At 32.7% G+C, this 13,154-nt stretch overlaps 2 protein-coding genes across 2 annotated transcripts in view; one reads left to right on the top strand and one right to left on the bottom strand.

Moving 5' to 3' along the window:
- The first annotated feature begins 283 nt into the window (after window positions 1–283).
- LOC106767999 lies at window positions 284–9,219 on the top strand. The gene is made up of 2 exons (XM_014652964.2): window positions 284–872; window positions 9,026–9,219. The coding sequence occupies exon 1, from the start codon at window positions 293–295 to the stop codon at window positions 869–871; it is 579 nt and encodes a 192-aa protein (XP_014508450.2). The 5' UTR covers window positions 284–292; the 3' UTR covers window position 872; window positions 9,026–9,219.
- Window positions 2,448–13,154, bottom strand: part of LOC106765943 (phosphoinositide phosphatase SAC7) — an 11,700-nt gene continuing 993 nt past the window's right edge. Inside the window, exons 5-21 of the mRNA XM_022784459.1 lie at window positions 12,981–13,072; window positions 11,343–11,400; window positions 11,139–11,195; window positions 11,004–11,037; window positions 10,781–10,861; window positions 6,114–6,220; window positions 5,491–5,577; window positions 5,324–5,401; window positions 4,989–5,059; window positions 4,787–4,885; window positions 4,424–4,523; window positions 4,143–4,251; window positions 3,968–4,040; window positions 3,648–3,741; window positions 3,209–3,298; window positions 2,736–2,806; window positions 2,448–2,636 (exon numbers count right to left, since the gene is read on the bottom strand). Of these exons, the coding sequence (XP_022640180.1) occupies window positions 2,510–2,636; window positions 2,736–2,806; window positions 3,209–3,298; window positions 3,648–3,741; window positions 3,968–4,040; window positions 4,143–4,251; window positions 4,424–4,523; window positions 4,787–4,885; window positions 4,989–5,059; window positions 5,324–5,401; window positions 5,491–5,577; window positions 6,114–6,220; window positions 10,781–10,861; window positions 11,004–11,037; window positions 11,139–11,195; window positions 11,343–11,400; window positions 12,981–13,072 (1,428 nt within the window). The 3' untranslated portion in view covers window positions 2,448–2,509. The remainder of the gene's footprint in view (window positions 2,637–2,735; window positions 2,807–3,208; window positions 3,299–3,647; window positions 3,742–3,967; window positions 4,041–4,142; window positions 4,252–4,423; window positions 4,524–4,786; window positions 4,886–4,988; window positions 5,060–5,323; window positions 5,402–5,490; window positions 5,578–6,113; window positions 6,221–10,780; window positions 10,862–11,003; window positions 11,038–11,138; window positions 11,196–11,342; window positions 11,401–12,980; window positions 13,073–13,154) is intronic.

Raw genomic sequence — 13,154 nt, 5'->3', positions numbered from 1 at the left:
ATTGTTGGCTAGTAATCATATAAAACATTAAATACATTAAGAGAATTTTCACAACATTGGATTGAAGACTAAATGGAGAGCACTATTTACTTCCACTACGTTGATTGTGTATTAATTGTAGAAACCTAAATAATCTTGCAGCCAAAATCAAATGATATTATACAATATAAATGACAACCTCAAACGACTTGGATATTGATTCTATTGACATCAATATTGTTTTGTGCCAAAAAGAAAAAACATGTTTTTCTTGTATATAATGAAACGAGATATCAGTGTTGTATCCATTCTGATGAGAAGAAGCAATCAACATATTATGGCTTCCTCACAGAAGTATGTTCTTGGTGTTTTAGTTTTGGCCATAATCCAATGGAAAGCCATTGCAAGCTCCCATGAGCACCTCCAACACCTGAAATCCCTTCACTTCTCACTGTTTCAACATGAGACCATAAACAAAACAGCTTATATCATAGTGGATGGTATAAAAGGAGGAGCAGCACTGAGTCAAACCACAACCCCTTTTGGCACCTTGGTTGCTTTCCAGGACCCTTTGACAGTTGCAGCCAACAGATCCTCCAAACTGGTTGGGATCTCAGAAGGAGCTGCAGTCACATCTAGTCTTGACGGCCTTCGAAGCATTTCAATTGCAAAGCTAACTCTTCGTTTGAAGCACCACAAGGGCTCCCTTTCTGTTGTTGGCGTCATGGATAGCATCAAATCCTCCAATCTTCCAGTCGTAGGAGGCACTGAAGATTTCTTGTTTGTGCAAGGCCATGTTACGTCTTCTCTTGTTGATCTTACGGGTATCACCGTTGTTTATAAGATTCAATTTCATCTTTACTGGCCTCCGTATGCAACTCCATCCTCGTGAGGTACATTGCATGGGTAGAATGCTATAATCTGTAATGTGTTCCTAAGATGCTGCTTCAACTCTTTGATATTCAATTTGTTTTGTTTTCTTTAGTTTTGCTTTTAAGTTAAAGTTTAAAATAAAAGCTAGAGTGAAAGATGTTTTGTTAGTTTTTCTTTAGCTGAAAAGCTCTTCTTAAGCTAAAAATGATTATATATAATTGTTTCTTTTAGTGTCCAATGAAAGGTAAAATTTAGAAAATTAAAGATGACAAAATTGTGATGGCCACTAAACAAGAATGAGACTGAAGGAGTGCTACTCCACAAATAACTATGACAAAAACTATCCTTAATAATAATAACACTTAATTAAGGTTCTATATTCTACACAAAATCTCCATGTTCCATCTTTCTTTTTCACAAGTACTATTTCCTAGAGGTAATGAGACCTTCCTGCAACATATTACCATTTTCTCATTTTTGTTCTTTTTGGGTGTGAGATACCTGTAAGGTTGTACTTGCACTGGGTTGGCATTAGGAAGCAAGGGAATATGATGATCATGTGACCTATTATGAGGTAAGCCTTGAGGAATGCCAAACACATCCTTATAGGTATGTAACAAGATAGCCAAATCTGGTTTTAAATCATCTGGAATTGCATCCAGTAATCATCAGAGCAAAAAGGCGCCATGTAGAGTAATAAATCTGCCATTTAAAAAACTTTAATTTTATTGAATTATAATTACCCACAAGGACTTGGAACCCTGAAGTTGGTTCCAAAAATCAAGTTTAACATTACAGATTTAAAACAGTGGAACAGAAGCATTTGACACTGGCGGTTTCAATGATTGTGAGGTAGTTCCCACTGTGCTTAGGGTGGTCAATCCAGATTCTAAAGTTTGAAAACGAGCAGCATGGGGAGAGTCTATTAGATCAAGCGTAGTCCTGAATGGGTTATCTTTTTCCTTGTGCTCCTCCTATTCCCTCACCATTTGGAACATTTGACACCTAACAGAATTAGTGACTTCCAACACTACCTTTCCTCCTTTGCTGATAGGAGATAAATATTTGAAATATGTTTTGAAAAGAAGAAAAGGAAAAAATAGTCATTCTCTCCCATACCAACTTATAAGGATTTTTTATGATATTTAGAATATTAATTAGTTAGATATAAATAGTTGGAAAAAGATATTCAGATTTTTTGTGATTGTAGATTGAGGATTGACTCTTTTGAAAGGAGAAATCTTTTGTGAAAGAAATCTTGAAAAACCGAGTTTCCTCATTTTATTTTGTTTTTCTTTTGTCAATTTTCGGTTCCTAACAAAGTGTCTGCAGAAGATACAGCAATGAAACAAAGAAGTTTGAAAAGAATGAACAAAAAGAATAAAATGAATATGAATTTCCGATAACTTGAGGTGCTTTAATCTTATACAAGACAGAAATAAAAGATGCATATACAAAGAGGAAGCCAGAGCAAGAACTGGCGAAAAAGCATAAACCACTTTAATGGGATATGAATCAATTTTGGAAGCTATAATAACTACAAAATTAGTATAATAATAGAATAAGTATATCATAAGAAGTGTGCAAGGGACATTGAAGTGCAAAGATTCCTGCAGTTGAGGATTGTTAATTGCAAACAGTGATCTGTGTATGGAAGTCAACATCGGGGTTTGTGTAGGCGAGGTCTGTTGCAGAAAACGCGACCATTGGCCTTCACAAATGCTGCTATACCAACACTAATACTTGCCCACACAAGTGAGAAGAACAAGTGCTTAAAATCATATCTGACTGCAGAAGTTAATTAATGATTGTCACTTGAAAGCTGTGTCAGATATATGCAATTAGTTTCATTAAAATAAGTTTCTCAACAGTATACACTTAACTCACCTTGCGTCAACGACATGAGTGTGAAAAAAAAGCCAGTCAAAACCAGACCCAAAGCCAGAGGAAATGACTGCAATGATAAACAAAGAGATGTTCAAATTTTAAAATGAAAATCACATCAAGTAATGAATATAAGGAATAACATGAACTTAAAGCATCACTAAGGATGAATGAAGCATATAGAAATCAAATATCTTTTCACCAATGAAAAATATATTTAAAGGAAAATGACAACTTCATTTATAAACCAGTGACCAAGTGGTTGATGTTCATATGATACGCTTCAGCTAGTAACTAGTTTCAATAATTTTGGAACTTAATGTTCTATGAAATCATTAAATATTAATGATTTTGAGTTTGTTTGCTTTTAAAATAAATGTGAATAAAATAAATTAAATTTGTACATTTATTACATTAAATTTCTGATAACTTTTCTAAAACAAAAAAGATATAGTCTAGAAATTGAGCTTACAGCAATAGCTTCAATGCCTTGATTCTGAGAAGGACTATGTTCTCGGTTGGCAGAAACTATGAAATGCCCTTGTAAGAGATCAATTGCATCCTTTACATTAAAAAAACAAGTCATGAACAGGATAAATAACTGATGAACAAAGTTTCATTATATGATCACAACTACGTGAAAAATAAGAATTGTCTACCATGGGAGAGATATATGAACCTTGATAAAATCATACAAGAATACTATTTTTAACAAAAAAACTTAAAAACAGTATAGATTTATGGATTACTCATCTGTTTGATTATTTCTATTAAATATGAAACTTTTAACTCTACTTGAATTTCTAAATGTGGATGTAAGAGCAAATTCAAACATACGAAGGACCAGACATACAACGTACGTATGTTAATAAGTAATGACAGCATGCACATATGAGATAAGATAGAGAGACCTGCTTTGTTCCATCACAGAAGTTATTCAAATAATAGCGCATAAGAGCATTCACACCATCATTTACTATCCCCTGCATTGTGCGATGCCCAAATCTGAATCCAAACAAAACTTAATGAGGGGGTGGCACAAGGTTAAATTTTAAACTTGGGAGCGTCATTATTGAAAATTATAAGAAATTGTTACATCATTATTGAAATTATCCCTATCCTAATGTAATAATTTCAACATAACATAACATTTTATGGATGCATATATTCGGTTTAAGTTTTTGTACGTGTGATGAACAAGGAAAGTGATGGAAAAATTGACGGGAAATACCGGACAAAGTCTCCTTTGAGAGCAGGAGTGCCTGTATATTGAGTACTTATATCATCCCCATGATTAGCCCACACTGATAATAGAGTCAGCAGAAGAGAAACTAGGTTAGAAATCCTATGAGACAATCTAAACAAGAGAAAAATTTATCTAACTTGAAAATTAGCAATACACGTACAGATCTTATAGCTGTCATCTAGATTTGGATGTGAACTAATGGTTTCCTCGGCACCAAAGATCCCAATTCTTCTGAGCTGGAATTCTAGCATATTTCGGCCTATCATGCTCTGCATATGAGTAAGAACATTATTAAGTGGGAAAATGATGCATCAGATGCACACATAGGTAAAAATGGATAATGCTGAGCTTTTTATTTGATACTAAGCAGCAAGTCTAAACTGATAATACAGAAGGAATGATGAAGCGTTTAAAAAACTTGCATCGTATAGACCAACCGACCTGAGTAACATTTGTACGATCTAGACAATCAATACAATTTGTTCTCACAACCCCAAGTTGCTCCTTCATTTTCTCTCCCTTTTCATTCAATAGAAGGTATCTACAATTTCAAAACAGAATAGTAACGAGGGATCAAAATTCTGGAACCCTTTTAACTAATGCCGAGTAAAAATAAATTGATTACAAACATAGAAAGGAAAGACAGTTTGCAGCTAGACAACAAATTAAATTATGCAGCATAGTAAAACTATATATGTTGAGGCCTACTTGGGCAATAGCATGCAATGAATGCAAATCAAATCATTGAATATGAGACAATTTTATATCTAAATGATTAAAAACTTAAATAATAAAATATCATACCCATTTCTCTCAATAAAATCAGATATTTGATCATAAAGGATTGAAAGACGATCAAAATGGATGTGCCCGCAAACGTGATGGAAATCGAAATGCAGATATCTACAAAAAAATAAAAAGGGTTTGCACCAATTCCAAAGACAGATATATATATATATGTGTCTCTGTGTGTGTATATTTATATATAAGTGAAAGAGACTCCTACCTGACATCGTTACCAGATACATGTTGCATTGTCTTTCCATATTTTTCGCATAGCCGACCTTCTCCTCCGTGCTATTAAGAAACCACGTAGAGAAGAAAATACACTCAAATAGATGCATGGTGATACATAAATCCATCCTTATTAACACGATATTCTTAGGACATGCACAGCATTATACATTATAGAATGATAGTATTTGGTCGGTACCATATTCTTGACAGTATGCAATTTCTATAGTTACTTTTAGGGTTCAGCATCCAATTATAGACCTGAGAATCATCTGTGACATTCATCAGATAAGTCTTTTAAGTGTTTTGGAATGGAATAATATTCACCTCGTTAACTAGGTCAATAGCTAACACAGACCCATACTTTTTTCTTAAATCTAAGAAATGCCTCTCCAAAACTCGGGGCTGCATAATAAACAATGAAACAATAGTCAAATACATTTAGTTTATTAGATGAAAACTTCAAGAAATAAAGCGGTAAAATAACTACTTACAGCTTCCTCATGGTTCAGTAATTCATACTTCGGTTTATATGTTAAGTCAACAATTTGCTGCCAAGGCAGTGGAATTGAACCACGAACCTGCAAATTATAAACAAATTAGATACTTACGCAAATGAAAAGCATGATAGCAGGTCATTTTAGCAAGTCAAAATTTCACCATGGATTATGACTCGCTACCAAGCATATTATTATGATTTTCTGCAGCTACCATAGCTTACTTTTCAAAATTTGACAATTAATTTGCTTTTTTCAGATAACAATTGTTTATTTGCCACTGGAGAGAAAAGCTAACTTCTGATGTAGTTTACTATCAATACCTTGAAATGAAACATCAAGAACTAATTCATACAGGGAATGCAGTTCGACCAAAAAACTAAGGAAATGAATAATTTTCTAAACATACGGTATAGGACTTAAAAAATGGTAATTTTCTTATCTAATACAAGGTAAAGTAACAATTGGTGAGAAAAGTTCAATTTAATAATTGAGCTAATGTTAATGAAAGAGCTATTTCAAAATAGCTATAGATCCTAATGATTTGAAATAGAATCATAAATTAAAAAAATCTAGAAAACCATTATATTGCATTGCATTATGATAGTACAAAGCGTTACCTGAACAATTGATCCTGTATACCCATTGATCTTCATAATTTGCTCTGTTTCCACAAAATTAGCCACATATCCATCAGGATCAGCTCCTCTTCTCCACATTCGGGTTCCTTTCAGGAAATGATTGTGTTTGTGTCATTAGCCAATCAATCAATGACACTGATTCTGTACAATCTATTGGGAGCTTTTTGTACTCTACTAGGTGATAACAGATTAACTGTTATCTGTAATATGGTAGCCTAGTAACCACTACCAACGACACGTGCTTCATTAAGCAGCCACAGATGACAACGAAGTTTTCTCACACAAATTTTGAAGTTTATAGATTATGTTAGACTAAAGAGATTGTCTATTTTAATTTTATCTTTGGCATTAAATGTATGACAACTTTGGGATTGTTTGTGGTTTTTGGTAAAGGGTTGTTTGTTCAATAAAGGCTGTCAACTGAGGGGTAATGATTGATATCTGTTTGCTTAGCCATGGTTACTTTTCTCCTATACCCAATGTGGAGCTTCATAACAATGCCTATATTTGCTCTCATTGTACCACTACGTAAATGTTACAATTCTAAAATATTCAAGGTCATTATGTCATACATTTTTGTTTTTTTCTGGGGTTGTGTATGATACGCATAGACTGATACATATTGTCTAGAACGTATCGTTTGGATGCATCATCTATATCCTTCAAAACACATCTGTGGCTCAGTCTGATTCAGCTTTCAAGCTGAGCTTTATACACTCTTCCACATGAAATATTTCAATAGATTACATGAGATTAAATTTCCGAAATACTTAGTAAGATGCAAAAGGAATAAGGTAGCTTATTGTAATCCTTTTCCTTTTCTTTCCAATCCATTCCACTCGTTTCATATTGTTCCATTAATGAAAAGGCATGCATGGAGTTGTGTTAATCTTCTTTGCTGAAGTCAACTTTCCATGGCTAAATGTTGTGTTCGAACGCTAAAACATTTTGTGTTAATTCTGAATTACAGAAAGAAGTAAATGATTTAATTATGAGAGTAGGCTAGTTGCCTCATTTTATATAACCCTAAAACATTGAAGTTAACTATGATTTCAATAGTTTAGGAATCCCCTTAATTAGATCTTTGGCATTCTATTCAAGAGAAATTTCTGTTCTAATTATAAAAAATTGATTCTGACGCTGAATCCAAGCTCCGAAATCCTTGGGAGCCTGTGTAGTCTCGTGGCTTGCACTGTCACAAGTTTCTTCCTTCTCTCTTTCACTCTTATCCTTCTTGGCTTGAAATGCCAAACTCATCTAAAACCCCAAAATTCTGGAAAAATGTTTGATACGCAAAATGACCCTATCCAGTCAGAAATATAGGTATCGCCGATTTAACCCAGCCTGTGTTGCAATGAAAAAAAAAATATATCTATATTGGGCAATCTCACCAACAGAACTGTGAAATAATCAGATCCCAAGTTAGTGTTGTTCACTCTGTTGCAATTGTGGTTTCTGTTGTTTGTGAGGAAATTACCTTAGTTCTTACTTTACTAATAAAATTGGCGTGTCAGTGTTTATCATTGTATCCTCATTGATCCTTTTTCATGGCTTTCGCCACAATTCTTGACGGGGTTTCTCCTTCAATCCCGGTGGTTGCTCTGGCCACAGTTTCCCATCAAATCACTAAAAAGATTTATGAGAAGAATTTTTTGCTATGTTGACAACAAACCGAACCTGTTCAGATGCTTATTCTTTCTAAAAGTGATCGTTATCAGAGTTTCATCAATCAATAGTACCTGGCTTGGGAAAAGCAAGAGCAATTTCTTCTTGCATGGCTTCAATCGTCATTATCGAGTTCAATGCTTGATCGTGTTCTTGGACCAGTTTACTCTCATGAAATATGGGACAAAATACATACATATTTCTTTCATCAAACTCACACTTGGGCAATATAACATGAATTTGAACTTCATCATTCATTACTGGAAAATACCACAATTGAAGAGTACTTACTTTGCATCAGAAGCAATTATTGATACTTTCTGCTGTTCGAGATCCAACTTATCATCGTGAACACTTGGTTCTATTTTTCTAGAAGGCTCACGAAAATAATTTCATTATATTATTCTTTAGTTGAAAGTCGTATTGGTGAAATTTCAAGTGAGGAAGAGAAGATTCAATTCTTGCTTATGAACTTAGAAATCATCCTTTACGATTCGTCTTTTGTGAATATTACAGAAGCTAAATTGATAAATCAGGTTCCCAAACTGATGCTGATAATCAGAACTTAGACTCAAAGTGTTAACTATCAAAATTCTAATTCTAAATTTCGAAACCAACGCAATTGTGGTGGTCCTTTGGGTAGGTCGAGGATGAACTGGTGGCAAAAGAAGTATTCAATGTTAGGTTTGTGTCAAGTACGGTCACAACACATTAACATGCTAGAACAAGTTTAATATCCAATATCAATTATCAAATAATGGGTTCCAATTGGTCTCAGCAATGGAATCAATCTAATTCATCATAGTTGAATTCTTATCCAAAAAATCGTGGTAATCCTTATCAGTGGCATTTACCTGGTTCCTCTCAGTTGCAACCACAATAGCAGCAACGATATTAAAGGAAAAAACCTCAGCCTATGATTGTAGATTTTGATCCAACACCAAACTCAACCTGGTTTTCTGAGTTAGGGGCTTTCTGTCATGTAACAATAAAGCTCAAAATATTCAGCAAAGTTCTTCTTTTAAAAGTATTGATAAGATATTTTTATGGTCAAGGTCTGAAAATATTTTCACTGTGTTCCTCAGAGTTTCCCACACCATACAGCAATTCATAGTATATTACATGTCCCTCGTATAAGAAAAAATCCTATTAGTGAAAGCAAAGTTTCTTGTGACAATCTGTACATTTTTTAGTTTTATTCTAACAAGTGTTTTGTTAAATCGCAGGATTCCATCGAAATTCTTCTTCAAGGTCATGTCAGTCCTTATGGGCTCTATCAATTTTGCAATCTGTCTCTTCCCTCAGCTAAATTTTTGTCCCACTTTCCTTGTATGAACAACTCTTCCATATACTGGCATCTTACATTAGGACATCCTAGTTCAAATGTCCTTTGTCTTGTCTTTCAACAATATAATATCAACTTTCTTAATAAGGTTGACTTTCCTTTCTGTCTGCATGTTACATGGGAAAAACTCATTGTTTACCAATTGACTCAAAATAAGTATGTCTCTCCTTTGGAATTGATATATAGCGACCTATGGAGACATGCTCCCATTAATTTTCATGGTAATTTTCGTTACTACATATCCTTTTTGGATGCCCAATCATCTTTCACATGGATAGATCTTCTTAAAAATAAATCTAATGCGTTAAAAGTTTTTAAACAGTTCAAAAGCATGGTTGAGTTGCAATTCATATACACATTATTGGCGGGAAGGGGGTGGGAATTTCATGTATTTATTTGCTAACTTAATAAGATAGGCATTATTCATCATTTATTACTCATCGCCTAAGTGGTATGTGGAGAGAAAACATTGACACAGTTGAAATGAGTCTTTCTCTTCTTAGTCAAACCTCTCTTCCCTAAACCTTATCATGCTCTCACGATTGTTGTTTACCTCATAAATAGGTTATCCTAAAATAGTCCGTTGCTTTATAGAAAAATAATACTTGGACTCTTGTTCCTTTATCTCCAAGCAGGATTCGCGTTGGAAGCAAAAAGGATTTGAGAGTCAAAGAAAATAGAGATAGCTCAATAAACAAATACGAGGCTAGATTGGTGGCAGAAAGATTTAATAAAAGGTTTGAATATGATTTTCAGAACATTATCTCCTATTATTAGACCTGTCATGATTCACATTCTCACTCGTGAACTTAGTCACAAATGGCCTATATTTCAACTTGGTGAAAATAATATTTTTTCATGTTGAAGCTTAAGATAAATCTATGGTCTGCAAGTTGAATAGAGCGATGTATGATCTCAAAATAAATATATGGTCTACACAAAGTAACCTTTGTATAAACCTCCAAAAAAAAAAATCAACTAAGAAAAGAAAAGAAAAAAGCATTACTGATATCCATTTGAACAAGGTGTCAATTTTTAGTTGCTGCTATTTCATGGAGGATTCAAATTGAAGTGAGCTTTATAACAGGAGAAAAGATATAAAAAAATCAACGCTATTGTATGTATCCCTTGGCCACCGAATGAGCTTTATATTTATATATTTATCTATCAGGTTTGTGTTCCAATTTAGAAACCCACCCTACAATGTCTCCCAGGAGGCCAAGTTACCAAGAGACCAAGTATGCATGGTTTGCTTCTAATGCCTTAATTTCATCACTTGGGACACTCTTTACAAAAGATAAAGCTTGATGAAAAAGGGCTCTTGGGCAGAAAAGATCTGGTTGATGAAAGATTGTAAGAAGGACTATGGGTATGGTTGGTAAGAGAACAGTGTAGTGGGGGTTTTGGTTTGTCTAGTGGATCTCCAAATAGGAACAATAATTAGTAGAGACCTAAAGAAGAACACGATAGTTGCAAAGTGCAAACCATCCTAACAATCTTTCAAATTAACGACATCATTAATTTAATGGCAGAAAAGGTTGATTTTTCCAAATGGTAAACAAAGCACAAGTAAAAACTTCGTAAGTGCATAGATAATGAAGAAACAAATACAAATTTATTAAAACATATTAAATACCATTTCTTCTCGTGCATCTCCTAGCGATTAACGTGATTTCAATAATATCTTTCCCGATAGCAGATTCAAAGTGATGAAAACCTAATGATTTGTTAAGGATAATCCTAAAAAGAAATAATTAATTGATTGACATATATAACAGTATAAATGGTCAAAATAAAGCAAATATTACTCGTCAAAAAATGAGTAAAGGAATACATATATAACGATGGGAAAAGGATACTGCCTTGGACGATAGGGAGTAAGTATGGGTCAAGCTGCATGCACAGAATTAAAACATTATTAATTACTTAGTAATATACGAATACATAAGCAATCAAGGAACCAAAAAAGTTTGAACAAGTTTAAAACAGCCTACCTTGTTCTCTATGAGCACTTCCAACAGATAATTATTCCATAGAAATCGAGGCTCTGCCTGTGTTAAAGCATTGGTAACATAAGCAAAAAATAGAAAATCAGATTGAATCACCACAGTTGCATTGTTTGCATATATACATTGATAAGAGCAAACTTTTCAATTTTTGGGTAGTAAAATTCTTCTATAACAAAGGCAATATATTACCTGTCTCCAAAGGGGAAGCGACCTAGACTCGTCACCAAGGTCATTTAGCCTTTGGGTACTGCAGTGCATAATATTAAACTCATATCATAAATACAATTTTGCAATTACTTTTTTCTTGCAATCTCAAACATAACAAGTTTTTCCAATAATGTATTTTTTTTACCATATTATAGAATTATAGATGTATATTGATTTTGTAAATGATTAATCTATACGTAGAAAAACTTCATAAACCACTTTTTTAGGATCTTCACTTCCAGTTATATATATTTTTTAATTCACTAAATTCAGACTTGAGAGTTTATTTAAGAGAATTATTACATTTCCTTTGAAACCAATATAAGAGCATCTCCCAGGGGTTACAAAAATAAAATATTAATCTTATAAGATCTCCCAAATAAAGTACAAAGTATGCTAATGTAACATAAAAAATAAGAATATAGGTCATAAAAATTTAAAATTTTCTTTTATATTTCTGCATCTTCCAAATAAAAGATTAATAAAAGTGTGAGATTCTTACATAGAGTAAAAATTACAAAAAAAAAAAAAAATCACATTGATACCCACAAAAATTAAATTAAAAGTAAGGCCTCATAAACCTGCAATGCTGTTGCTCTTTTGTCATATTTTAATCATGCATCTGATTATATTGTAAACATTTCTCATCTTCAAGTTCTATCAAAGTCAATTTACTTTTTTAATGCATTCGGTGTCTTATGATTTCACCCGATAGTTATTCACTTAAAAGAAATTAAATTTGATTTTTGTACTTTGAGATTTCAATTTTAATTAATTTCATATGATGAAATTTGATATGCATGTCATATATGTAAATGTTTATATTTATTATAGTATGCATAGACGAAAACATCATACCAAATCCTTTTAATTTAAAAATTATTAAATAAAATAAAATGATATCTCAATTGTAATATTAAGTATTTCCCCTCAGGCTAAAAAAATTGAAATAAAAGTGTCAATATTTTAATATAAATACTTTATATTAAAATGTAGCGTTAGATAATTAAAAAGTGTGAATTTAATAGTCAATAAATTTATAATAAAAGTAATTTAAATATTAATAAGTTCAGTAAATAAATGTATCTTTCCCACTTAAGTATGAATGCATTTATTGATAATTTAATGTAATATTTGAATTTGTGGGTACATTTGTATAAATAAAATGAATTTTGGGTAGGATGAGAATGACAAACTAATCATAAATTATGATTATGGCTTCTAATTAAGGTGATAATAATATCAGTCGAAGCAAAATACAAGTTTATTAAAAGAGACATTTTAAAATTACACTTACTTTCAATTCCTTCTCATTAGTCATTTCAAAACTTAGCGTGAATGTCCTCAAGCATGCATGAATACACACTTCAGCCATTAAACAACAAAGCCTGATGTGATTATCCTTAATTCCGTGATAAAAAAAACTTGTAATATACTAATTAGTGTTACAAAAAAAAAAAAAGGTATGTTTTTTGAATTTGAATACGTTAAAAGATTGCATGGTTGCACACCCACTTGCTAATCGGAAGATAATTTCCCTAAGAATAATTAAGAGTAATGTCTGATTCCCTGAAAATTTGGATGCTTGCTAAAAATATATATTTAAAAAAAAAAATTCACCTGAGAGTTAAATTGGCGTTGTACGAGAAGAACAGACCCGTAGTCTTCTCAGCAACTCTTAATATCCCAGAAAAATCGATCTCTGTCTTCTTCTAACACATTACACAACGATTATGAGTTTCAAATTGCTTATTAACATAAAATCAACGATAGAAGTGGAACTCTAGCAGGTAC

Source organism: Vigna radiata, chromosome 7 (genome assembly GCF_000741045.1).
Source record: "Vigna radiata var. radiata cultivar VC1973A chromosome 7, Vradiata_ver6, whole genome shotgun sequence".
In the NCBI taxonomy this organism is placed as follows: domain Eukaryota; kingdom Viridiplantae; phylum Streptophyta; class Magnoliopsida; order Fabales; family Fabaceae; genus Vigna; species Vigna radiata.
The sequence above is the reverse complement of the archived record's forward strand: the minus strand, read 5'-3'. Positions and strand labels throughout refer to the sequence as shown.